The sequence below is a fragment of the Choloepus didactylus genome, chromosome 2 (assembly GCF_015220235.1).
Source record: "Choloepus didactylus isolate mChoDid1 chromosome 2, mChoDid1.pri, whole genome shotgun sequence".
In the NCBI taxonomy this organism is placed as follows: domain Eukaryota; kingdom Metazoa; phylum Chordata; class Mammalia; order Pilosa; family Megalonychidae; genus Choloepus; species Choloepus didactylus.
In genome coordinates this window covers 79,551,947-79,578,071 of record NC_051308.1, presented here as the reverse complement: position 1 = coordinate 79,578,071, position 26,125 = coordinate 79,551,947, and the positions used below count along the sequence as shown (strand labels likewise).

At 38.2% G+C, this 26,125-nt stretch overlaps 2 protein-coding genes and 1 pseudogene across 2 annotated transcripts in view; 2 read left to right on the top strand and 1 right to left on the bottom strand.

Annotated features, from left to right (window-relative positions):
- Positions 1 to 18,485, top strand: part of SMG7 (SMG7 nonsense mediated mRNA decay factor) — a 112,486-nt gene extending 94,001 nt beyond the window's left edge. Inside the window, 14 exon segments of the mRNA XM_037825198.1 lie at positions 679 to 739; positions 3,067 to 3,186; positions 4,162 to 4,588; positions 6,428 to 6,572; positions 7,026 to 7,408; positions 8,030 to 8,401; positions 9,202 to 9,351; positions 14,632 to 14,712; positions 15,225 to 15,263; positions 15,265 to 15,385; positions 16,025 to 16,195; positions 16,317 to 16,410; positions 16,412 to 16,460; positions 17,083 to 18,485. Coding sequence (XP_037681126.1) covers positions 679 to 739; positions 3,067 to 3,186; positions 4,162 to 4,588; positions 6,428 to 6,572; positions 7,026 to 7,408; positions 8,030 to 8,401; positions 9,202 to 9,351; positions 14,632 to 14,712; positions 15,225 to 15,263; positions 15,265 to 15,385; positions 16,025 to 16,195; positions 16,317 to 16,410; positions 16,412 to 16,460; positions 17,083 to 17,196 — 2,327 coding nt within the window. The 3' untranslated portion in view covers positions 17,197 to 18,485.
- On the top strand, positions 10,884 to 13,074 carry LOC119526247 (annotated as a pseudogene).
- Positions 18,486 to 20,450: 1,965 nt separating the features above from the next.
- The window catches only part of NCF2 (neutrophil cytosolic factor 2), a 29,325-nt gene continuing 23,650 nt past the window's right edge, over positions 20,451 to 26,125 (bottom strand). Inside the window, exons 14-15 of the mRNA XM_037825199.1 lie at positions 23,395 to 23,572; positions 20,451 to 21,130 (exon numbers count right to left, since the gene is read on the bottom strand). Of these exons, the coding sequence (XP_037681127.1) occupies positions 21,018 to 21,130; positions 23,395 to 23,572 (291 nt within the window). The 3' untranslated portion in view covers positions 20,451 to 21,017. The remainder of the gene's footprint in view (positions 21,131 to 23,394; positions 23,573 to 26,125) is intronic.

Below are 26,125 nucleotides of genomic sequence, written 5' to 3'. Positions count from 1 at the left end.
TGTATCTGCTTTTTAAAATTTAGCCTTATAATGTTAGTGTTTTCCTTTCTTATCCTATGGATGTGCCATAACTTATTTAATGATTCCTCATTGCATTCAAAATTTCCCCATTATATGTAACAGTGCATTGAAAAATCTGTAGCTTGACTCCTGTTTGAGTATTTTCTGTCCACTAGATCAGTATTCCTCAAGCGTGAATTTTCAAATGAATCACCTGGGATCTTATTAAAATGCAGGTCGTGATCCACGTTTGGGGTAGCGCCCAAGATTTTGCATTTCTTACAAGGTCCCAGGTGATATCAATGTTGTTACTTAATACTTTGAATAGCAAGGAGACAGATAATCTAAACATTGAGATTATTGGATCCAAGGCTATGAAATTCTAAGCAGTTTTAAGACTTCTGATTAAAAAAAAAAATACTCCTCAGCATTGAATAGTAGGTAAATATTGGGAATTTCTAGGCCCCACAGGTAATATGCAGAGTTTTGACAAGTTTAGTTATGTTTTCAGGATTTCTATACAGAAGAACAGCGAACTATTATACAGATAATTTCTTTCTCTATAGAAGATACTTGTTTTTTGTGTTGTTTTTTTTTTTGTCATTTAGTGAGCCATATTCTGCCAAACAGTAGTATTTTAAAATGTATTTACAAATCTTGGTTTCCACCCTTCTCTAGTTACCCCACTTCCAGAGGAGTTTGAGCTACAAGGATTCTTGGCTTTGAGACCTTCTTTTAGGTGGGTGGCAACTGAAAGAAGTTTACTTCATTGCTGGTGATTGCAGCCTTAAAATTAACACAAATCAGGCTCTGGTTTAGAGGAACCTTTCATCTGACCCAGATAATGTCTTATTTTCTTAATAGCAACTAATAGTGAAAGTTTGTCTGTTGGTTTATAAATGGATTTGTGTATATCATGCCTTTTATTCCTGTGTAATACTAATACTAAGTGCTTTACAAAAATAAGAAAGGAAAATTGCTCCTCCCAAATAGTAATTATTTACTGGATTCCACCTTTTATACTTTTGTTGAAATTAGAGGAAAAAACATCAAAAATAGTTAAATGTAAATCAGAAGCTATTGCTTGACATTGTTTCATATCAATAATAATGATAAAGTTTGTTGTAAACACTGAATAAAGAAGTCATTGTGTGTTTCTTTCACACCAGATATCAAAGCTCCCATCTCAAATTGGCTTGAAAATTGAGCCAGGGAAACTGCTCTTCACTATATTACATCTCTGATCTCTGGAAAGTGTACTAAGCTTTCAACAGCTATTGATGTAGGAATCACTCTGTTCTTCAAAGCTGGTTTTATAGCAATTAGAGGCAATACTTAAAACATTTTTAGAAAGTCAATATAAACTTCAAGAACATTATTTGTATAGAAAATTTAATGAGTTTAGTTTAGAGAGAAAAGTATATATTTTGCAGCCTTTTTAAGTCTAACCCTTGCATCTGTACCCTTGATCCCATTCCTGCAGTATCTTTTTTACAACCAATTACTTCAGTGTAATCTAATAACATTCAAGTGTGCCCCCTTCTTTAAAAAAAATTAAAAATCAGTAGCAACATTTTCTCTCAGTATTGCCCTTTCTCTTCATCTTCAAACTCCTTAAGAGAGTAGTGTGGACTACCTTATTGACACTACTTCAACTCGCAGTCATTTCTCAACCTACTACAACTTAAACTGTCAGTGCCCTCTTGGTGAAGAGCAAATCCCAGTGACTTCTTTATAATTTTCATCCTGTATGATCTTTCTTTAGCACTTAGTCCATTGATCTCCTTCTTTCATGAAACCTTTTTTTTCCTTAGCTCTGTGATACTAGGATTCTCTCCTTGCCCTTTCCTTCCTGAAATGTTCTCCATCCTCCTTAATGGTGAAATATATCCCCATGTCTTGAGCGTTCTTCTCTTTGGCTGGTAAGCCCCAGATTTTGAGTTCTGACATCTCTGTGAGTTGAGACCCATCTTTCTAACCATCTGACCTCCCTTACACATTTTAAACTTTTTAACACGACCAAAATTGAGCTCATATTTTCCCATTTAGCCAGCAAAAAAACAAACTTCTTTCTATATTTCTTATCTTTGCTTATGGTATTACCCACCTACATGACCAAGCTAGAGATGTGAAAAATCCTTATTTCCCTTCATCTGTCTCACCAAGTATTTGTAATCCTATGTCCAAAATGCCTCTTAGAGCCTTCTCCTCCCACGTACTTCCCTTAGTTCAGGTGTTTATCACCTTTTACCTAGGGTGTAAAAAGGCCTTCTAGTTAACATCCCTACTTATAGTCTCTCTTCACCTATTGTCCATTTTTAAAATTATAGAACTTATGATGTTCCATGATTAAAATTAAAATTTTGATTTACCCACCCACCCCCAGTTGCTCCAAACTCTTTAGTTTGATGTCTGAGTCCTATTGTTATCCAGCTCTTGGTTTTTCAGCCTTATTTTCTCCCATTGTCAACACCTCTCCCCCTGATACTTATATGCACACAGTATATACCCTGTGTCCTAATCTTGAGTGACTTCATATTTTATTCCTTCAAACCTTTGTTCATACTATGCCTAGAACATGTACTCTCCCCCACTCCCCTTCCTCTCCAACCTGATAAACACTTACTCATTTGAATCATAATTATTTGTCACAAATATAGGGACTTACTCTTTTTTTTATCTTTGTGTCCTCAGTATCTAGCCTACTGGGGTGGGGGGTGGGGGTAAAAAAAAAAATTGTGTTTAATGAGGAGAAATTTGAAAAAATTTTTACTTTTGAGATGTCAATATTTTTTTCACTATGTACTTCATGTTATTTACACTTTTTTTTTTTTTTTTGCTTTGGAGTGAACCACTTAAAGTAGTTGTTACTTTAATAGATTGTTACTATTTATTAGATTAGGCATCTCAGAGATTCTTAGCATTGTCATAGTTATTCAAGCAGATCACTTAGATTTCAGGGTGAGTCTTTGTAAGACTTTGTTCTAAAAATGGCAGAAGAATCTTGTTACCTGGAAAGTATCTTTAGCAGTTTAATTATCTATAATTTGCTTGTGTCAATTTTAGGAACTTGGATTTTTCCAAAGGCCACCAGGGTATTACTGGAGACAAAGAAGGTCAGCAACGACGAATACGACAGCAACGCTTGATTTCTATAGGCAAATGGATTGCTGATAATCAGCCAAGGTATGTCCAGAGGCTTCTGGTCTGCTCTTTTAATTCTCCTCATCAGATATACACACACATACACCCATCCAATATATTTTAGGCTTTGGTAAAATGCTATCAATTATGATTTTTAAGTCAGAATGTTAGTAGCACGACATAAACCCTTTACTATTCACATTTAGTCACATCATCAAATTATGACCCTAGTGATCATAAGTATACACTTTATTCTCTTTTTTCCACATTACATTGCCTGTTATGGAGGAATTGGTCTTGTCTCCCTTGTTTATCTTGAGCTTCTGCTCTAATTTATAAACCTCTATGTAACTAACTAAATTGAATGTTCACAGTAACAGTGATACATGTTGGCAAGAGTACAGTGGTCAGTTTAAGTCAGGACAGACCACAGTGGTGTTAATGACTAGTTAAATACAAGGCATATGTGGTGTAGTAGAAAGGACATAGGTTTTAGAGTTAGATTTGCATTCACTTTCTGCCATTTCCCAGGTGTGTGTTCTTGGGATCTCCTCAATAGCTTATAAACTTTTCAAAGACAGAACTATTACTTATCCATTTTTGTTTTCAGTTCCTGTCATACTGTAGGCATTTAGATGTTTGAATGGTTGAATGAACTTAAACTATTGAGGTTCAATTTCCACACCTATAAAATAGGAATTATATAAAGCTGCCTTGTAGGACATGTCAAGGGCCTATACCAATGCCTTGAGTTTATAACATGCTCTGTAAATGTGGTTGTAATTATTTGAAAACATCTAAAGGGCAGAAGAACATGTCGTGGTGATGTCAATTGCAATAATAAGGATCCCAGTTTCTAGATAACTACTTTTTGTTACCTGAAGCCACATAGTTATAGCCTGTTATTTCCCTAATTTTTAGAGCTGGAAAAACACTGACTTGGTTCCATACACAGTTTACTTGTTACTGTTTTTTAGTTTATGTTTTTCATATGTGGATTTATTTTTACTTTTTTAGGCTGATTCAGTGTGAAAATGAGGTAGGGAAATTGTTGTTTATCACAGAAATTCCAGAGTTAATACTGGAAGACCCTAGGGAAGCCAAAGAGAATCTCATTCTGCAAGAAACATCTGTAATAGAGTCACTATCTGCAGACGGGAGCCCAGGTTTGAAATCAGTGCTATCTACGGGCAGAAATCTAAGCAACAACTGTGACACAGGAGAGAAACCAGTGGTTACCTTCAAAGAGAACATTAAGCCTCGAGAAGTGAACAGAGACCCAGGAAGAAGCTTTCCTCCCAAAGAGGTGAGAAGGGACTATAGCAAAGGAATAACTGTAACTAAGAATGATGGAAAGAAGGACAACAACAAGAGGAAAACTGAAACCAAGAAATGCACCTTAGAAAAGTTACAGGAAACAGGAAAGCAGAATGTGGCAGTGCAGGTAAGCTGTATTTGAACTATAAAGCAGGTAGAGGAAGGCTCACAAAAAGGCAAGATTTTTCATTTTGTTCCTAAAGCCTTGAGAATTGACTGTTCTGGAAGCTTCAGTTCATTCTTTGAGCACATAGTAAGTTTATGTTATGAACTATGGTAGGAGCTTACTTCATCAACTCTTGGAAATTGCAATGTGAGTGAAAAAAAATCTCAACCACTTTAGGATGTTTAAAATGACCACTTGCAGAGCCATCAATCCCACAAAGGGTTATAGTTTCTTTGGAAGTTGTAATTCCGTTTTGTTAATGCTATAGTAGAAAATTGGGGTCTTTCATAGATCCAATAGAACCAAAAATATGTTTAGACTTTTAAAGTTTTGTTGGGTTTTTTTTTTTTTCCAGAGTCACTATACAAAACAATAAAATATATTATTGGTAAAGATAAGAGACTCTTTTCCTTGCCATTTATACTGTCCAAGCCAGTTGCATTATATCACTTAAATGTTATCCTGGCTTGTGGAAATTAACAAAGTAAGAATCCAGGTGTCTCGCTGAGAAAAGATAAATACTGTTTAGTTATTCATAATTTTATTTTTTCATACCTTTCCAGAGAAATAGATGATTTCATATAAACAAACAAAAAAGTGTTTTTATTCTTCACTGACTTTATTTATTTGAATAAATACCTTACTTTAGGTGGCCAGATGATTTGTTAAAACATTTTGGCAAATTTTTTGTTTGCAGGAAGTATGAAGAACCTTACATTTTTGAAGGCTGCTTACAAATAGGTAGTACCTTTGGTTATTTCCCTAGTAGGGTTTTCTGAGAAAAGGAGAAATAAGAAACATTAGTTCCATTTTTAAGGTTAATAGTAGGCACGGAAACAAAGAGAGAAAAACATAGTGGAAATTGAGAAAAGACATGGAGAGAAAAAGGTACTGGAGAAAGGAAAAGAAAAATGCAATGAACTAGAAAGCCAAAGGACCAGAGTTTTAGAGATAAAGAGTCCAGGATTTCCTGCCTGGCCTGCCTCCATTCTCTGTAACTGCCTGCCACCAAAACACAGTCTGAAAAAAAATCTTTCCCATACTGCAGCCATCTCAAATTTGCCTGTAGATGATTAAGGAAAGACATAGTAACCAATATATCACCATCTGCTGTACCTCACCCCGTGTTTACTGTAAATGCCACGTATTTTTCCTCATTTTGCCCAACTGAAAAGCCACACCTTGAGTAGCACATATGGGATCTACTTCTCTCTGACTCCATGCGTCAGATCTCAGGGCCTATTCTTGATTGCTGAAAGTATCCTTATCTATTCAGGGGTGGTCGGTGGTAGGATTGCAGGGTAGAAATGGATGCCTGCCTTGTATAATTGCAGCTGCCAACATGAGTTCAAACTGATGTCCAAAGATATCTCACCTGTGCATTAATTGTCATTAAATCACAATTCATGTATGTTAATTAATGAGTTAAGAGTATAAAGGCCTTGGACCCTATAATAGGTGGCTTGAGATCATAGGCAAGTTTTTTTTAACCTTTGGCATCAGATGTCTCATTTGTAAAATAAATGATCTGTAAGATCCTTTCCATATGTAATATTTTAATGATGGTGTGAAAGCAAAGTAATTATTAGTAAAACTAAGCTCTTATGTCTTTTATTGTCACTTAAATAATTTTTTACTTTCTTTTCAAATTTAGGTGATTTTAAATATCTTTAGCATATACCCCTTTTTTAAATTGTTGGTGGTCATAATGAGGTTTTAAATATGTTCTTAGAATGTATTTCTTTCTGACACTTTTGAGTTTCAGATTATTATAGATAGTTTTGCTTCTCTTGGCCACAGGTAAAATCCCAGACAGAACTAAGAAAGACTCCAGTGTCTGAAGCCAGGAAAACACCTGTAACTCAAACCCCAAGTCAAGCAAGCAACTCCCAGTTCATCCCCATTCATCACCCTGGAGCCTTCCCTCCTCTGCCCAGTCGACCAGGTAAAATTCATTTTGTAATTTCTTCTATATAATTCCGTCTGTGCAGGAATTTCTGTTCACTCAGTAACTTATACTCTATTGGAGTGACCTTACTGAGCCATAATTTTAAAAGAAGGAAGGAAGTTCTGTGTTCCCTAATGTTTATGAAATGGTTTTGAGCCATTTCTCTAGTTTATGTACAAGTGTGTTTTTATTATCATGAAGGAATTCTTGTCAGTAAACAAGATATGTAAGAGACCCCCTTTAAAACCTGATTACTTCAATGGATGGAAGAAAAATAGCCAATGGTCTATATTTAGTTCTTAAAATTATTTTAAAAATCGGCATCATGGTTAATCCCTTACTCTTAAGAACCTTCCCCTTGCCCTGAAGAAAAAAGATTACTTTTTTTTTTTTTTGACTTTCTTTTGCTGAGTTTCTTTAAAACTAAAGCTATATTCTTCTATTTTGAAGGGTTCCCGCCCCCAACATATGTTATCCCCCCTCCTGTGGCATTTCCTATGGGCTCAGGTTACACCTTCCCAGCTGGTGTTTCTGTCCCAGGAACCTTTCTTCAGCCTACAGCTCACTCTCCAGCAGGAAACCAGGTGCAAGCTGGGAAACAGTCCCACATTCCTTACAGCCAGCAACGGCCCTCTGGACCAGGGCCAATGAACCAGGGACCTCAACAATCACAGCCACCTTCCCAGCAACCCCTTACATCTTTACCAGCTCAGCCAACAGCACAGTCTACAAGCCAGTTGCAGGTTCAAGCTCTGACTCAGCAACAACAATCCCCTACGAAAGCTGTGCCAGCATTGGGGAAAAGCCCTCCTCACCACTCTGGATTCCAGCAGGTAAATTACAGCTATGTGAATTATCCAGCTAAAATAGGAGGGGGGAAGGGCTGAAATTATTCAGCACATGGTCAAATAAAAATATTAAACCTTGAAATACTCTTGCTAAGACTTGTGCAAGTATGGAAATATATGTGTTCAGGAAAATTCATGTTTTCCTTCTTACGTTCATGAAAGTTAGCTCTAACTACCATTCTTTGTTGTTAATACTTGTCCAACTTTATAGAAAAACATTTTCTGTAAGTAATTCTTTCCTATTTAAGTATACATAAACTGGAGAGGGTCCACGGAATCAGAAGTGAATTAGAGAATCTGAATCTTGAAGATCTCCTAAGTATGATGTAGTTCCAACCTTCAATATTGCCATCCCCACAGCATTGGAAGCAGGAGGGAGAAACACACACACACACATTTACATTCATACATTATACCGCTTAGATAATTGGATTGAAGGAAATATGAATTCATTGCCCATAATCTGTTCACAGAAAACTCTGTTTATTGAAAAACAACACAGAGGGTAAAGGAAACTGCCCCTAGTTCATTCTGTGATTCCTGAGCATTGAGTATAAGTAACATTGCATTTGATCCTCATTCTTCTGACAGTCATCTCTTTTTTAGTATCAACAGGCAGATGCCTCCAAACAACTGTGGAATCCTCCTCAGGTTCAAGGCCCCCTAGGGAAAATCATGCCTGTGAAACAGCCCTACTACCTTCAGACCCAAGACCCCATAAAACTGTTTGAGCCGTCATTGCAGCCTCCTGTAATGCAGCAGCAGCCTCTAGAGAAAAAAATGAAGCCTTTTCCCATGGAGCCATATAACCATAATCCCTCAGAAGTCAAGGTCCCAGAATTCTACTGGGATTCTTCATATAGCATGGCTGATAGCAGAGCTGTAATGGCACAGCAAGCAAATATGGACCGCAGGGGCAAACGGTCACCAGGAGTCTTCCGTCCAGAGCAGGATCCTGTGCCCAGGATGCCATTTGAGGTATGTGTCCATTCCTAATCACCAGGCACTTTAGAGATAGGTCTGGGTCTGGGGCTGCATATATTTTGAACTTTAGATCGATGTTACAACAATCACTCTGATTCATTAGTATTACAGAATGCAGCTGAGTAGTTGATGCAGCTCATGGTCTCCCTTTCAGAATGCAAATATGTTTGAGTTTGAGGACTGAAGAATTCTGTAACTGATTTGAACTTGATGGTCTAGCAGATAAATCATGTACAGAAATCTCTAACACAGCATGTTAGAGAATTCTGAGACAAAGCGCTCTTCTCAGTTGGACTGAATCATCTAAGTTTAAAAATAGGTTTCCTGAGAATTTAAAAAAATTGCTTTCTGAAAGGAACAATGTCAGCCAGTTATCTTAGATGGTAGAGTTCCCTTTCCTTGCTGCCCTTTTTATTCATGAGGAACAGGTGTGTGTCTGTACATTTCAAAAGAGAAGTTTCTCTGTTTGTTAGCCCAGGAGATGCTGTTCGCTTTGCTACACGGCATTGTTTTACTCACTAGCCATGTTAACCTTTTATACTCAGCTTTATGTTTGTCAGTATTTTTGCTTCTTTGTATTCAGTCTTGATCTTTCTCTACTGTTGCCCTTGTGTCACTTTGTTTTTGCATTTCTGAGTTTTGGGCCTTCTCTGCATAATACTGTCTGTTTCACTATTAATTACATTCCTCCCTTGACTTTAGTTGCCTTCATAAATCTTATTATGCTACTCCTCTTTCATGCTTTTCGTTTGTCATCTCTTATTGCATCTCACTGTAATCCTTTCTGTCACTAGGACCCCAAGAGCTCCCCTCTGCTTCCTCCGGACCTGTTAAAGAGTCTGGCTGCCTTGGAGGAAGAGGAAGAGCTGATTTTTTCTAACCCTCCTGATCTTTATCCAGCTCTGCTGGGTCCTCTCGCCTCTCTTCCTGGACGAAGCCTTTTTGTATGTATTTGACATAATTCTGCTTCTCGTTCTAACTCCAGCTTCTTTTCTGAGATTCTGTAGTACATAGAATAGGTAATCTCTTCTTTCCAAGGCTTTCTGTCTTTACAGAATTATAAGACATATTACCTAATGGCCCACACTGACCCTAAAATGGGAGTAGAACATGGCAAAACATTTCTGATTCCATAGTTCCCACAAATCTTAAAAGTTATAACTTGGTTGCATGGGTTGTGCAGAAAGCGTCCTACAGAACTGGTTATATGCAAGATATGACATTGCTGGCATATTAACTCACTTTTCAGGTGGAGTTCCATCTGTAACTCAAAATTTCAAGTATCATAATCTTGCTAAGAAACAGCAAGGTTTTTCCTTAGATATTCTCAAAATATGAAAGGAAATGTGTTTGGGATTCTTTACTGATGTTATTGAACAGTATGTGACTCTTTTCTGTTTGGTTAATTAAGACCTCAGGAAGAGCCCAGTTCTAAATTCAGAGCCTGGTTCACAAACAGAGTAAGAAAAAATGAAGACGATTCTATTTATAAACATTGTTGGACTGCGGTAAACTAGTGAACAAAGATGAATAGGTTAACATAAAATAACATCTAAAAATTGATTAGTGGTATTAAAAAATAATAATAACCTTCTGGAATCCAGCCTGCATCTCCAAGAATGTCATGTCTATTCTCTCATCAATGTGTACATTTTTACTAAGGGGGATGGGTTAGGGTGGAGTATAAAAGATGCTGGGGAAAAAAAGGAGATGTATGCTCTGAGCTTTTCCTCCTGCTGTCATGCCATGTCAGTAAAACATGTAAAACTATTCTGAGTTTTACTTTCTGACTATTTCTTTTCCTGTAAACAAAAGGGCAAGAAGACATTCATAAGGTTAAAATAAATTACTTTTAATATCTGAAGAAATAAAAGCTTAGTGTCTATCATGACAGTAGTTGCTGCCCTTAGCAGTTGAAGTTCCCTTAATAAATTGCCTGGGTGAGTGGCAGTAAAGGTCTCCCATTCTTTTCCCCCAAGTTAGCAGAAGTAAGACATCTCCTAGAAACTTAAATGATAGTTCAAGTGACCTAGAGAGAAGGGTTGAAGAAACCCAGCTGCTGTGCTATTACCTACATGCTTGCCTTGCTTGCTGCTTTTCTGCTGAGTGGCTTGAGGGATGGAGTGTAGTACCTCTGTGTCCACTAGTCTCCTAATCCCTTGGTTTCTATCACTCTAGCCCTTTCTATTGGAAATGAAGTTAATGGTAGAACAAGTGTTTGATTTTTTCCCCCAGTCTATTTTATTGCATGTTTAAAAAACACCTTATTTTTATATATGATAAACTATTTCCATATTACTTATGGTAAAATAAAATTGGAAAAACTTAAAACTGACCTATAAGAGTGTTAAGGACCTAACAGAGTGGCATATAATTTAAGCATAAAATATGTAAGCAGGAAAAGACTATTAACGTTACAATTTTGCCAATTTTAAAGGCTATTTACCCCCAATTATGTGTTTCAAGTATTATAAGATCTAGCTTGAACTATTCTGCAGTAATTTATTCGACAGATCTCTATTTTATAAACATGTAATGTAATGAGGAAAGAGATCTTTCCTTTTTAATGAAAACATTAATGTTTTAATACCCCCTGTGGATGATGTTTGACATTTAGTGGTTACCAAATATATTAGTATGTTGTTGAACATACATATGCCTTAGAAATGGATATTCTGTAGTCTGTGGGATGATGATGTAATTTGATACAGAATATGCTTTTTGGCAGTGAGTTTGATGCCAGTTTTCAAATAGGGAGTTAAATCCAAAGATTTTTAGTTAAGAATCATGTAGGCTAATACACAGCACTTATTTTTTGTATCTTACAATGCATTTAATTATCTTTTTTATAATTCTTTGTACTAACTTGGCATGTAAAAACTAAATTGAAATATAACTTTAAAAAAAAGTGGAAGGGGAAAAAACAAAAAAAACCTTGGCTGTAGCCTTCCTTTGTTAATGATTTTATGTGTATGAAAGTGCGTTGCATGTGGTAGATGTTTAAAATGCTTTAATAACCAACTATTCAATAACAGCATTCAGCTTTTTTTTTCCCTGGACAACTTTCTTAGGGCCAATAAATGTAAGGTTGACTTTTAGCAACTTATTTTAATACATATCACAAATAGAGCTGCTTAGGAAAGATGTTAACAAAACCATTTGTCAAATGGATTTGAAAGTCTCTTTAAAGTCATTGTCAGTGCTTTAAAATTTGAGGGGAGGTTGGTGGGGAGCGAGCATACAGGACCTCTTGTGTGTAAAGACTGCACCTCCAGGGATACTCACACAGCCAGTGCATCCTGCATTCAGTGTCTGCATATTCAGTGTCTCATTGACTGCTCACAACTGGATGGAAGAGGATGGCTGTGCTTTATCAGAAGTCTGTCTTGCACAAGATTAAGGAGTTCAGAAGGAACTGGTAAACTCTTTGTAACTCTGAGAGAGCCCCTACATGTGGTGCAGACTCCATGCTCTTGACATTGCAGCATTCCATGGCAGAGAACAATATAGAGCACATTGGAGAATTTACAGTCTTTCTCAGTGATGTCTTACTGACTTGGAAATAGTTTCTGCATGAGAAATTGAACTTACCGCTTGAAAATATGGAAGTGATTGACCATTGTGAGGAAATCAGGAAGACCCTTGATGATTTTTTGTAGAATAATAATATGTAAGATCTGATTTATGTTTATCAAAAATACGGGGTTTTGACTTCTAATTGTGAAAAGGATGACATGTACTTCAGCAGTTAGAGCTGAACCTGCCCGAAAGAGTCAGTGAAGAAAAGCAGTAAGCTATCTAAGGGGTCCCACCAGCCAGAGAAATATGAGTCAGCTAACAACACACATACTCAACAAAACAGATCTGCTAGAGGGAAATGACCAAAACTTGAATACAAAAAAATAATAAAAATACTTAGGAAAATTCAAGGAGAGCTCCTACATAAGACTTTCTAGATCTTAAAAAAAGAAGAAAAGATTCCCCAGTGCAACAGATCAGTAGATGAATTCAGATCTAAATTAGTATCCTTTACATCAAGTGCAATAAATATTTAAAGCACATAGAAAAATGTTTAAAGATAAAAAATTATGAGAGAAAAATTAAGAAACTTACAGGTTATATCCAGAAGACTTAACATGTAAATGATAGAGTCTCAAAAGGAAAAAAAGGAACAAATGGAGAAGAGACTAAGTAATAGAAGAGTATTTCCCTTAGCTGAAAAGAAACTCGTATCTCCTGCTTAGGAGTGTTTACCAAGTTCCAGGCTATATTAATGAAAAAAGACAAATACTTAGGCACATCCTGGTAAAAGGCCTGAACTCTTAAGGATAAAGATAAGTATTACAGGTTTCCTGGCAGAAATGTGAGAAACAAGCAGTATCCCTAAAAAGGAATAAACACTCACCCAATTGTGGAGAAGAAACGAATTTATTCACGGTCTTGCAAGAACGGGCGCCCAACCAAAATGTGGGGGTTGGCGCCCAGAACAATAGACCCAGCAGTATTTATTCCCTACGCCTAACCGCAAGTCCCTCCCCTGTTTCTCCATTGGCTGGATATTTCAGAGGTTGCATTCTATTCAACAAGCCTAACTAGCCCGCCCAAATTTGAAATATGCAGCCCGCCCAAATTGGAAACATTTGAAAAAAAAGTCTCCTGTGCGAACTTGGAATGTTTGAAACAAGTCTCCACCCCTCTTTCCTTTGTTCTTGAGCTGCAGAGCCAGTCTGAGCTAGTTTGGTAACAACTTATGAAGCTGTTTAAGGAAACTCTACACGGAGTCTCCACCTTGCAAGGACAGTAGATAGTGGGCGGATAAGCAGGGGGACTGACTGTGGATAGTGGGCGGATAAGCAGGGGGACTGACTGTGGATTACAGTTTGTCTTTTTAACCTTCTGCCAATTCCTTAACTGCCCCCACCCTGTGTGAAAGCTAAACTTAATCTAATTCTCACAGAAAGAACAAGTTACTTAAAAAGAACAAAAAATTAAATAGGATGTCCAAACTTTTAAAAGAAGATCGTGTCCTAAGATCTCCCCCTAACCAAGATATCATTATCATCAAGGATATGCAAATATTTGCAGATATATAGGAAGTGTCATTCTCATATCCCATGTGAGGAATTTACTTTTCAAAAGACCCTAATAACAGATGAATTGGGACTGATATTTATTTAGAGGAAGATGTTGTGAACAATGAAAGTTGGAGAGAGAGAGTGTAAGTGTATGTGTGTGTGTAATTAAAATGACAAGGATGGATTGGAATGTGTAGGTACTAAATTGGAAGGCTTATACCAAAGAAGATTCTAATATTAGTTTAGAATTGAAACTGCTGAACATTGTAGTTTGTTAGGGGAAGTAGCAAACATTATCATTTTTTTAATAGTAATTGGGAAATATGGGTCCGATTTTGAGTACAGGGAAATGGATGGTAACCATTAATGGAGTGGAAAAAGTATAGTAGATCTTCCAAGTTAAAAAGAGGATATAAATAGAATGACTAGCAACAATGAATTACAAATGAATGGTGTATCACCTCAATATATTGGGATTTGTATGCTTGTCCTAGAAAGTTTTATGCTATTAGAGTCCTGGTTGACAAATATTTTAGTTCTCAGAACCCCTTTACACTCTTAAAAATGATTTAGGACTACAAAGAGATTTTGTTAATGTGGGTTTTATCTCTCGTATATTTACCACACAATTAAAATTGAGAAATGTTTAGCATATTTAGTCCAGTTTATTTTAAAATCTTGATAACCTATCACATAATAATATAAATAACATTTTATGAAAAATAAAATTTTCCCCAGATAAAAGAAATTGTGAGGGGGGTGGAATTGAGGGGGTAAAAGAGTGCCAGAACCAGTTCAACATCTTGTTTGAGACAATTTTTAAATGTAACTATTAGCAAGGGAGTTCCTTGTTTTCCTGTGCAGCAAATAACTAGAACTGCTATTTTCCAGATCCTGTGGTCCCCACTAGGATCTCTGTCTGGCTCGCCGGTAGCATATGGCACATAACTGGTATCATGGTATTAACAGATTAGAATTCACATCTTCTAAGCCTTACATTTTACACAGTGGGCCCTTAGGAGTACAGCTGTGCATAAATGGTGGTTTTTTACTTTGGTTCTGAAGTGTCTTAAAATTAATATTAGGAAAATGGAAGGCATAGTTTAACTTTTTTTCTTTTTTTTTTTTTTTTTTTTGGCAACTGTGAAGAAATCCTTATTGGAAAAGCCCTCAGAGCTCATGTCACATTCATCCTCTTTCCTTTCCCTCACTGGATTCTCTCTTAATCAGGTAGGTAATCAGTTAAGAATCCTGCTTTGTGCTTTTATTGTAGGCTATAGAAAACAGGGGAGAGAATTCTGATTAGCTTAGCACATTTGAAATTGTATTATTTTCTTGACCATTCTTTTTCAATATGTCTGTTTTTCTGTTTCCTTTATCTTTCATATATTGGTGTCTTCCAGATATTTGATTTTCTCTCCTCTGCCTGACTTGGGCAGAACAGAGACTTTTACATTATGTGTTTAAACCTTTTAACTTCTCAATAATATTGAAATCCATAGGGCTTTGTTTTCTGAGAAGGAAGTAATTCACCTTTTTAAATCTTTATATTTGTAAACAAGAGTGAGGGAAAGAAAGCAAAGGAGAAAATGAATTTGACAGGAAAATTAAAAAGAAAAGCCTTCAGAAGTTTGCCTAAGAAAGCTAAAGGTATATCAAGCATCATGACCATGACCATTACATTTTCTTAAATCTCTTTTCCTTGAAGTGAGTTTATAACTTCATTGTCCATTGTCTTTCAGGAAAGATACCCAAATAACAGTATGTTCAATGAGGTATATGGGAAAAAACCTGACATCCAGCTCCAAAGCAGAACTCAATCCCTCAATGCCTCCCCAGGAAACATCACTCTACTCTCTTTTTGAAGGGACTCCATGGTCTCCATCACTTCCTGCCAGTTCAGGTATTAACTGGTCTGTAGATTATAGAACTTGCATTTCCTGGGCACTCAAATTGATTTAGTTGGTATGATTCTATAATTATAAATATATTAGATTTTTGAAGTAACTTCTGAAAGAAAATAGAAAGAAAACCTGATGAGCTGGTTCATGTAATAGGATGCTATTAAAAAAAGCTTTTTACATCTTCTGTACCAGCACAGTTGTAAGAAGAAAAATATATGGTTTCTAGCTCTTTTTTTATTTTTGTTTTAGGTGTTCATTCTTTGCAGGGAAAGTTTGTACTTTTTAAAAATAAGTTTTTAAGATAGCATTTTATAAATGGAGTCTAATTTAATAGTAATTCTCAAGGTTAGGCAGTTCCATTTCTGTTAGAGAAGACCTGAAACAGACATGCCAGGCTAGTGTGTACAGTTGATAAAATTGCCTACAGTGTTTTTTTTGTTTTGTTTTGTTTTTTTCAGCAAGGGATATGCCTTAGATATGTACGATAAGACAAACTAGTATATCTGGCAGGTATTCCATTTGGGCGCGCTTTCCTCCAAAGCCCTTGGTTATATTTAGTAGAATTTAAGTGGTCAGATCTATAGGAAACTTTAGTTCTTGATATTTAACATTTAATTTCCTTTGTTACTATTTAATAGATCATTCAACACCGGCCAGCCAGTCTCCTCATTCCTCTAACCCAAGTAGCCTACCAAGTTCTCCTCCAACACACAACCATAATTCTGTTCCATTCTCCAATTTTGGACCCATTGGGACTCCAGATAACAGGGATAGGAGGATTGCAGATCGGTGGAAAACAGATAAGCCAGGTGAGATCCAAATTGAATTGCCCTAGCAAAAGTGAAATAACTTATTTTATCCTTCCCAGGGATTTAGCACTGGGCAATGATAGAACATTTTCTTGAAAACTTATCTCTTTTCATCCCTTAGCCATGGGTGGGTTTGGCATTGATTATCTCTCATCAACATCATCTTCTGAGAGCAGTTGGCATCAGGCCAGCACTCCAAGTGCCACCTGGACAGCCATGGCCCTCAATGGAGGATTCTTCGGCTGTCCTCATGGAAAGCCTAAAGGTGAGTGTATTTCAGGAGCAAGAACCACAGCAACAAAGATGTCTCCACTTTCATTCACATAAATAGCTATGCCTATTCCTTAAGGCCTTAGAATTCATTGATGCATAGCACAGAAAAGCCCTAGAAACACGGTTTGCTTTACAAAATTCTTGAATGAGATTTGTGTGTGTGTATGATTCACTGGTGATAAAGCAGTGTCTTCTGGGGACAGAAGCATATAAAGGATTAGTTTTGGTCTAAGGTTAAAATTCTGATTCATCTTGGAATGTTTGATTTAAGCGTTTTTTCCACCCAAGTTCAAGAAAAGATATCTAACTTCAGAATATTTGTTTGCTTAAAATCCATAATAGTAAATATCCTATAGTACCACATGGAGCTGATTTTAGTTAAAAGACTTTATAAAAGTAATGTCACTTTTTCTAATTTTAAAATAAACTTAACAGGAACTGACTAGTCTTGAAAAGAGTCTTCCAGGGATTTTTTTCTAATAGCTGTATTGGGGTCAGTATAAGGTTCTTTGGGACATGTGTTGCATTTATTATTTGGCTGGGATTGAAAAGTGAAATCCCTTTCAGACAATCAGGCATTTGATCTCTGTTGACAAGATCTGGGCTGTTTTCAGTCTATCTGGTCCAGTTCCATGATGCATCCTGGACCTTCCGCTCTGGAGCAGCTGTTAATGCAGCAGAAGCAGAAACAGCAGCGGGGACAAGGCACCATGAACCCTCCGCACTGAGGCCAAAGTGGCAACCCTGGGAACGAAGGCTCCATAAACCATGGCATGTTGGGTTTGCAGGACTGGCCCACACAGTCCCCTGCAGGTGGCAAACCCTCTTTTCTGTTTCTCGCTGTTGAGAGGGTGTAAGTGTTCCACCAGCCCACGAGTGTGCACGAAATGTCCACAGTGCAACAAAAAGAAAAAACCATCAGGAAACTCTCCGTCCCCCCCGGTGCTTCCGGAGGGAGAGAGGAACTGCTGTTTGTCTCACTCAGTTACCTGATATCACCGCCTCTCACCTTCTCCATCGTGCATGTCCCCAGACACATGGGAAGTGAAAGCTGAGAAGGAAAGGCAGATGGGTGAAGCCAGTGGGAACTTCTTAGTCCTTTTTTCCTCATTGGGGAATAAAATGGGAATCCATTAATGATTGCTTTGCTGACTGAGAATGTAGTTCAAATTATTCCTAAACATCTTTTATTATTGTTGTTATTCTCAGTAGTAAAATATCACACTGAATTCTTCCATACAAAGATGGGCTTCTGGTCAGTGTGTAGCAAGGAAAGCCCCGTTCACTGCTCCTGTGAGAGGATGGTGGTGGCAGGATGAGGAAACTTCAGCCAGTGGAAGAGTTCCATGAGGGAGAGTACAAGGTCTCACCTTTAACTCAGAAGGTTCTGGCAGGCCCTCCCCTGGGCTGGAGACTCCAGCAGAAAATGCCCTTCACTCTGTAGGTGCTCGAGCCCCAATCGAGGATGCAGTGTGGGTGGTGGTGCTGGGCTGGACTAGCAGGTGACTGCCGTAGGATTTTAAATTAACATTTTGATTCCTGTACATTTTACGATAGCATAGCAAGCAGTCCCTCAGAAAGCAGGCCGCTCCATTCATGGCCTGATACATTTTAGTAGGTAGAAGCTTTCAGTGTGGTTTTTTTTTGTTTGGTTGGTTTTGGTGCCCCCATCCTACTACTGCACACCTCCTCCTGCCCCTACCTCCATCCCTTTTTTACCCTGTGCTGAATGCTAGTAATTGTTTTTATTCCTAATGTATGCAACATCTCACCAAGAAGTTACAGCGTGGGGTCCAGGAGTTGGGGCCCAAAAGACAGTCTGAAGAGGAAGGAAGCAGCGGTGACTACATAGCCCACAAGGGGCCAGACACCTGCCCAGCTGCAGTCTCCCAACTTCCGTTTTCAGAGTGGAATTCAGAGCAACATGGACACGTGCATGTCGTGCACAGAAGAAAACAGAACGAAGTCCATTATGGAAAAGGCTAAAGAAGGAAAATAAAACTTTTTATTTGCTATTTATTAGGAGGAAAGAGGACTGAAAGTTTTCTCGTGTGGAAACAGGACAGCATTTTGTTAGTCATTTCCTGGAAAAATAATATTTTAAGGGGAAATTATGGAAACAATCTAAATGTCCAATTGCTGTGGTAGTGTAGGGTTTATTTTCTGGGAGGTTTTTCCATTTTTGTGTACGTGTGAGTGGTTGTGTGTGCACACACATGCCCATCTGCTCTCCTGGAGAGGAGGGACTGTGTGTGAGCGTATGGAGTTACTTTGGGACTTCAGAGCTGGAAAACAGCTACAGAGCAAAGCACATCCAGGAGCCCCGGTTGTCACTGGAGTCTGGGCAACCCCAGCAATCGAAAGGGGTGAGATTAATGCTCATTGCTCTTCTGAGAGAGTGGTTCAAGCCCTTGTATGCTTACATTGTTGCTCTTTTAGTTTGACATGGTGTGTGGGGTTTTTTGTTTTTGTTTTTGAAAGGTCTGAAAGGGTGAAGCTCCCCCTCCCCCAATGGCAGTATGAAACTTTGTGCTTCTCTCCAACCCCTTGTGTCCACCTTTCTCCTGTTCCCTCCCTCCAAAGCCTCCTCCCCTACTACCTTTACCTAGTTTGTGTGTTTGAGCTCTGCATTCAGGCAGCTGCAACATTCCAGTGTTTGAACCGTCACTGATTATTGCACCCTAGACAAGCTAAGCAGGTTCACCACCTCACTCCCAGTAGTACCCAAGTCCCATCTGCAGCCCCATTTCTGCATGAGAATTTGGTGTTTGGAATGTTTTCTGACTTTTGGGGTGGGGTTCCTCGCCTTATCATCCTCACTGTGGAGTAATGAGGGAGGGGCAGGAGACTCTTCATCAGAAACTGGTTTTGTGTAGTCAACTTTTCTTTTGTGTTTTGTTTTGTTTTCCTGTTTTGTTTTGTTTTTGGTCTGTCTGTACAAGACCTGCAGCTGCTGAAATCAGCTTTGCCTTTAATTAAACCATGTTCTCTCCAACCAGACCTGCATATAGATTGTTTCTTTCCTATCCTAAAAGATACAGTATTAAAGAAAATATGACTTAAAAAGCAAGAATTGAAACTATTCACAAGTCATCCAGGGGAAAACAAAGATGATCAGAACTTGAATGTGCTTCAGGGTTATATTTACTTTCAGTAGCATTCAAAAGCAATGCATTATCAAAAGGGATGGATAGAAAGAAACTGATTGTCAAAATTCTTGTATTAAGTAAAGAAAAAATGACTTACGTAAAAGGGGTTAACAGCCCACCACTTTTATCCCTATAGTAGCTGTTACTTAGGCGATTCAAAAAGAATATATCCTTTGGCCTATAAAAATCACTGTTTGGCACTATTTAAGTCTATTTAGCAATGACAGTAATCATTGTTCTGAGTTTTGTGGTTGCTTTCCTTCAGGTTGTGTCCAAAGTGTCCACTGGTAGCCTGTTAGATCTTAAGCAGCATTCTGGAAACCAGTGCCTTAACCTACCCGGTGTGTGTTATACTTACCAGCTATCCCCTTCACCTAGGTGTTGAGCTGCCTGGGCTCCACTTAGGGACATTGTACTGATTTCAATTTACGGTTCATTTCCTAACTCGGCTTTCCACAAGCACCTACACACTTGAGAAATTGTTAGCAAAGCCATACATGCTGTATAAGAAGGGGGGGATGGGCGGGGAGCTTAAAGCCAGGTCCTAAAGTCTAGTATTTATGGAATTCTTCATCCAAGTTAACACTGAAAAAAATGGACCATTTAGTTAAATGATAACCAAAATAAAACCTTAGCATTCCATCATGTATATTAGTACAGTACATATTAGCAAAGCATTAACTAATAGGATACTACTAACCGTCTGGCTTCCTGAACTCAGCTTCTGATTTCTTAAGTGCTAGTGACATATATTCAGTTACAACTGTTCCTATCTGAGAAGGCATAAAGGGATGCAATTCTAGTGCTTTTATTCTCTATGCAGTTCAATGCTATATATTCCATGCCATTTATTCAAAGTTCTCTTTAAGCAATTAAACTTGTAATGAAAAGAGAAAACAAGTTAACTGTGTATCTGCCTTCTGAATTACCTGTAAGCTACTTCAAGCCCTAGGCGACTATGACAGTAATGGTATGGGAATGCCAAGGTTTACACTTAGCTCTTGGGCCTAGACTCTGGGTGCTTCATTTTGTTTTTGTAAGGTAAATTTTTTATTAAGATATCACAGAAAACTGTACCAATCGTAAGTGTACAACTCAGTGAATTTTTCATGAACACACCTATGTAGCCAACAACCAGAGCAAGAAACAGATTACCAGCACCCTAGAAGACCCCCTCATGCCCCTTCCAGACACTTCCAACCATCCCACCCCACAAGGTAATCATCATCCTGATGAGTTCTTATGTCATCATCATCTAATAGGTTACAGTAACAGGGAAAAGTAGGTTAACACTTTTCCAAGCTGTAATGTCTCAGTACAGTGTACGGCGGAGGAGTGCTCGATCTTGGAAACAAATGACAGTGCTTCCGTTTCTTCAAATTTGTACATTGTGAAACATCTTAGACATCTCTGGGAGTTCTTTCCAAATCTTCAGTTGCATGTTCTTCAACAAAAGCTTTGGGGAAAATGCCAACCTTCCCTTTGCACTCGCCTTCCAGCCATTCTTCATTCACTGATAAAAGAAAAAGTATACATTAATTTCTAAAACCGATATAGGAGAATTTTCCTATCTGAGTCATGCATCTTTTGTCAGTCCTTCAGTTACCCCCAAAGGAGATAACAGGGAAAAGTCAGAATTAGAAAGTGATTTGAGGTATTAGCATCTTACCAGTTTCACTCTGAGGCATGATAATAGAACTGTAAAATGCAGGAGAATCAATTGTTCAGAAGGTAACAATAATTTTTAAAAATGTTAGTATCTTTTTAACTACAAGGAAAGGACATGCCATTGGTTAAATATATTAAAAATGAAAGTTCACTAGCCACTGATTCATCAAAAAATTGAGAGTTTGGAGCTGATGGCGAGTTTAGTACATGTTTGTAAAATATAAAGATTTTAACAGCTCCTAGTTTGAACCTTTAATAAAAGTATAAGTACTATACTAGGATATTTATACACACAGACTTAATGATAGATGTAGATATTATCCACATTTTACTGAGGAAGGAAAAGGAGGCTCAGAGAGATTAATAGCTTATTCAGAGTCATTCTGTCAATAAATATCAGACAACTTAAGTATGACCTATGCCAAAGCCCAAATTCCACACAACCAAGTTCAGAAGTTGATCTTAATGCTATTCTTTGGGTGTGTGATTCCTAGATCAGACATCTAGATCACTGGTGCCTGGATCCCACCCCCAGAAATTCTGTAGGTTGTGGCCTGGGCATCAGAAATTTGTTGTTTTTTGTTTTTGTTTTTGTTTTTAAGTTTCCCAGGTAATTCTAACTAAGAACAATTGTCTTGATCCTTCCTACTTAATAGCAAGGGTACTGGACCAACCAGAAGCATTTGCTTGTTCTGGGTCCCAAATCAGAAATGTAGACTCTCAGGCCCTGTCCCAAACCTAAATTAGAATCCATTTTAACAAGATCCCCAGACAATTCACATGCACGTTGAAGTTTGAGAAACACTGTGCATGAAATCATCTGAACTGTTGACTGCAGGTGAATTCACCCCCAACCCCACACCATGTTTATGCTGAATTCTGTTGTTTAAGTGTTAGGATAAAGTTTCAGAGTACTATATGGACACTTCCTGAGTTAAACTGACTTACACTTTTGTACGCATCACAGTAGGAGTATACTGCCTTCTCTCCATATCTACCCAGGTCTTTTTCTGTGTGTTCTCTCGGCTTTATCTTATCCCCATCCCCCAAGAAACTGGGTATTTTGGCAGTAATTGATATTTGCAATATTTGGCAATAATTGATACTGGCACATAAAAAATGTCAGTGGGAGTTACTAAACCCAGTTCTTACCATTGAGTTCCCCCTCTCCCTTGTTGGAAGATGTACACCGGTAGTGCACTCTACTTCTATTTTTTACTACCCATATTTTGAGTTAATTGCCACATCCTTGTACACTCCCTACCTTTTAACTTCAAAATCTCCAACTCTCATTTCTCAATTCGTTGGGTTTTCTGTTGTAATTTATAATAGATTAGTTTTTCACTACTTTGTATTGCTAATGTACAGCATTCCAGCCATGTGGACAAGGCTTCTGTGATTGTTATCTTTTGTTTCAAGGTAGAGAAGTATGACCATATCAAATCATGAGTTAGGACAGTGCTTTTCAGAGTGTAGTCAGTAGACCATCATCTCCCCAGAGTTTGTTAGAATTGCAAATTCTTTGGCCCACCTAGACCTGATTCTGACCAAGAAATCTGTTTTAAGAAACTCTCCAAGTGACACTTAGGCATACTGACGTTTGAGAAGTGCTGAGTCAGAACTCTTAACTTCCTGTTTTGATTTTTAATGTGTCAAGTCCTGCAATCATAATAGTAGAGACACAGGGCAGTCATAAACACCTGCTCTTAGAACAAAATTTACCCGTTCTTTCCTTCCCTTTGAAAAGTGGATCAATTCAAAGAACTATTTGCAGAGGGTAAGCATCATCTGACTGTGCAAAAGCAAAATGATTCCAGCCACCTTCCAATTCATTAACTCTGGGAACAGGAATCCATGGTTTCCAAAAATAGCCATCTTTAGTAATCAAGAGGTCATCTAACTAGGCCTCTTGTTGCTTCCCTGACCATCAGAGCAACAGACAGGGAAAGGCTGAGCACTCAGCTTTGTCCCTTCCAGCTGAAAGCTAAAAAGGAGATGGAAACCACTGGCTAAAATTTGGTTTGTATGTTATTGAAATTTTCTCTCTGCTCTTGACTTTGTTTCTGCTAACATTTAAGTTAGAGTCCATAACCCTAGAGTAGCACTTACCATTTGATAGCACCAGGATTACATCTCCTTCCAGAAAATCCAGATCCTCTGGTTGGGTAGCCTCATAACGGAAGAGTGCTATCACTTGGCTCCCTTCCTTAAACTGAGGTTCTCTTGTGTGGTTATTAGCATCAAATTTTTCACTTTCCTTGGATTCATCTGGAAAGCCTTGGTCACCCTGAAATAATAAATGGACAGTTTTCCTAACTTCTAGCCAGTGAAACTTGGACATCACTAAGGGAAGCAGTCAGTGAAACATCAATGTAGCAATTGGGATATAAACTCAAAAAAGCAAGTTTGTGATCAGTGCCTAGCACAGACCTAGAATGTACTTTCTGAATACTGGATGGTCAGATAAGTGAAACCAAAAGGGCAGAAGAACCAGCTATACTCTATAACTTACAGGTTGAGTCACAAGTAAGTGGCAGAGTCCAAATTCAAAACCTGATTTCTTACCTCCAAATCCAACACCCTTTCCCCAGCACAACACAGGAGACCTTGAAATGCAAATTCTCAGTACCATCGCATACCACTGAGTCAGAAATTCCCTGATGGTATAGTTTCCTGATTCTGATTGCTCCAATCTTGGACTGTCCTACTTATTGAAAGGCTGTACAGTGACGTAGAAGTGACCCAAAGGAATCCTAAGGCCCAGGTCTGTATCCCAGGTCCACTGCTTACCAGTTGTGTGTCCCTGAACAAGCAGTGTAACCCCTCTGAACCTCAGTTTCCTCCCCTGAAATTGAGGCTACAAGAAAGATGATAGAATAATAATAGTCAGCATTTATTGAGCACTTAACTCTGTGACAGTACTATTCTAAATATAGATAAATATTTCAACATAGTTAATGATAAGGGTTTCTTCCATAGAGCAGATGCTCAGTAAATGCTAGTTCATTTTCCTTCTCTTCCACTAAGTGAGAACAACCTGACTAGCTGCCTCCAAAGGTAAGGGGTAGTTAGTAATAAAGAGGCTTCAATAATGACCCCTGACCCTGGATTGAGTTCCAAAAGAAACTTTTGGGAATTTGAGGAGATTTAGCCAGGAATAGCCTCTGAATACACTGAAGCTTTCATAAAAAGGAAAAAAAAACAAAAAAAAAACAAAAACTGTAGGAAAAAACAAAAACACCTTTTAAATCAATTAGGTCACATTTAGAACAAACCTCTTTCTAGGCAGAATTCTGTAAAAAACGATTTGAAGGGATTAGCCAAAAAACAGACAATTGTAAAACCTATAATGACCTTTCAGACTTTCAAGGGACCCCTTGCACTTCCACTTACTCTTACTTTCAGGATCCTGGGGACTTTTCTCTCAGCCAGAGGCTCCAGGGAATCTCAACCCCAGTGCTTCTACTTTGTGAAGGCAATTTTCTGAACTCTTAGTTGCAAAAAACATCCTCTTTAATTCTTCCTCTCCCATTCGTATTTTTCCAGCAAACATTTGTCTTTGATTTGGGTGAGAGTCCACTCAAAAAACCCTTCCCCTAACTAAGTAGAAGCCCCTGCCCAGCTGTGGGAGGGAGGAACTGGAGAAGGAGCTCTGCTTCTTACCGTGGGTCCAAGACTGGAGGGCTGGAATAGCTTTCCTACCTGGTCATTTCCATCCTCTCAAAATCCACTTGTAGGTGAAAAATAATAGCTCTCTAAAGGATTTGTGTTTGAATGGGTTCATTTTATACCCCCTACACAGATGTAAATGCAATTGCCACAAAATGCTCAGGCAGAAAACAGGTGAGTAGAGACAGAACTGAAACTCCTGGGAATCCCGATTAACAACAGCAACTGTCAACTGGAGACTGTGGTCTCATTTACACTCTTTATCAAGAGTTCACCCCAATCTCAGGACTATGGAAGCAGAGCTGATTATGTAGAGAAGCAAGTCCACTGGCCAGTTTAGCTTGATCTCCCTGTCTTGCTCTTATGCCCCATGAATCATCAGTCGAAAGCAAGACCTGCCTATTTTTCTCCCCCACTTACATCCAAGTTCAGCAGTAAACAAGACCTTCCATGATCTGGCCCCTGTCTGTCTTTCCAACCTTGTCTCCTACACTCTCCTCATGTCCAGTAACACTGAGCCCTGCACCCCCTATGTTAAGCCATATGCCATCCCCCCTCTGTTCTCTCCATCTATATAATCCATCCCTAACCTCCTCCACCTGGCTAATTTATATTTACCCTTTTAAGGCTTAAGCAACAAGATCTGATTTAGGCATTTCTCCAGGAAGACCATTCTGACTTGCCTCACTCCCTCATTTTTGGGTTAGGAACCCTTCCATGTTCTTCCATAGCACAGTAGGCCATTTGTGTATTGCTATCAGGACACTTAACATGATGCTTTGTTAAGTATGTGTTTGTTCATAGCTTCTCCCCTAAGAAGGGCCTGTCTACAGAGCAGTAGGTGCTAGACAAATGCTTGTCAAAGAATAAATGTTTGTCAATAACTGAACACTGGAAACTTCAACCCAAACGTCCATCAACAAGTAAATGGGTAAACAAATTATGGTATATCCATACAATGGAATTCCATTAAGCAATACAAAAAGGAATACTGAAACCGAAAGACTATGTAGTGTACAATCCACTTATATGAAATTTCAGGAAAGGCAAACCCGTGGTGAGAGAAAACAGATGGGTGAGTTTTGGAGTAGGAAGAGGGGATTAACAACATCACAACAACAACAACAACAAAAAGTCTACTTTTTCTCTGGAGACTACTGGGCAAAGTTCA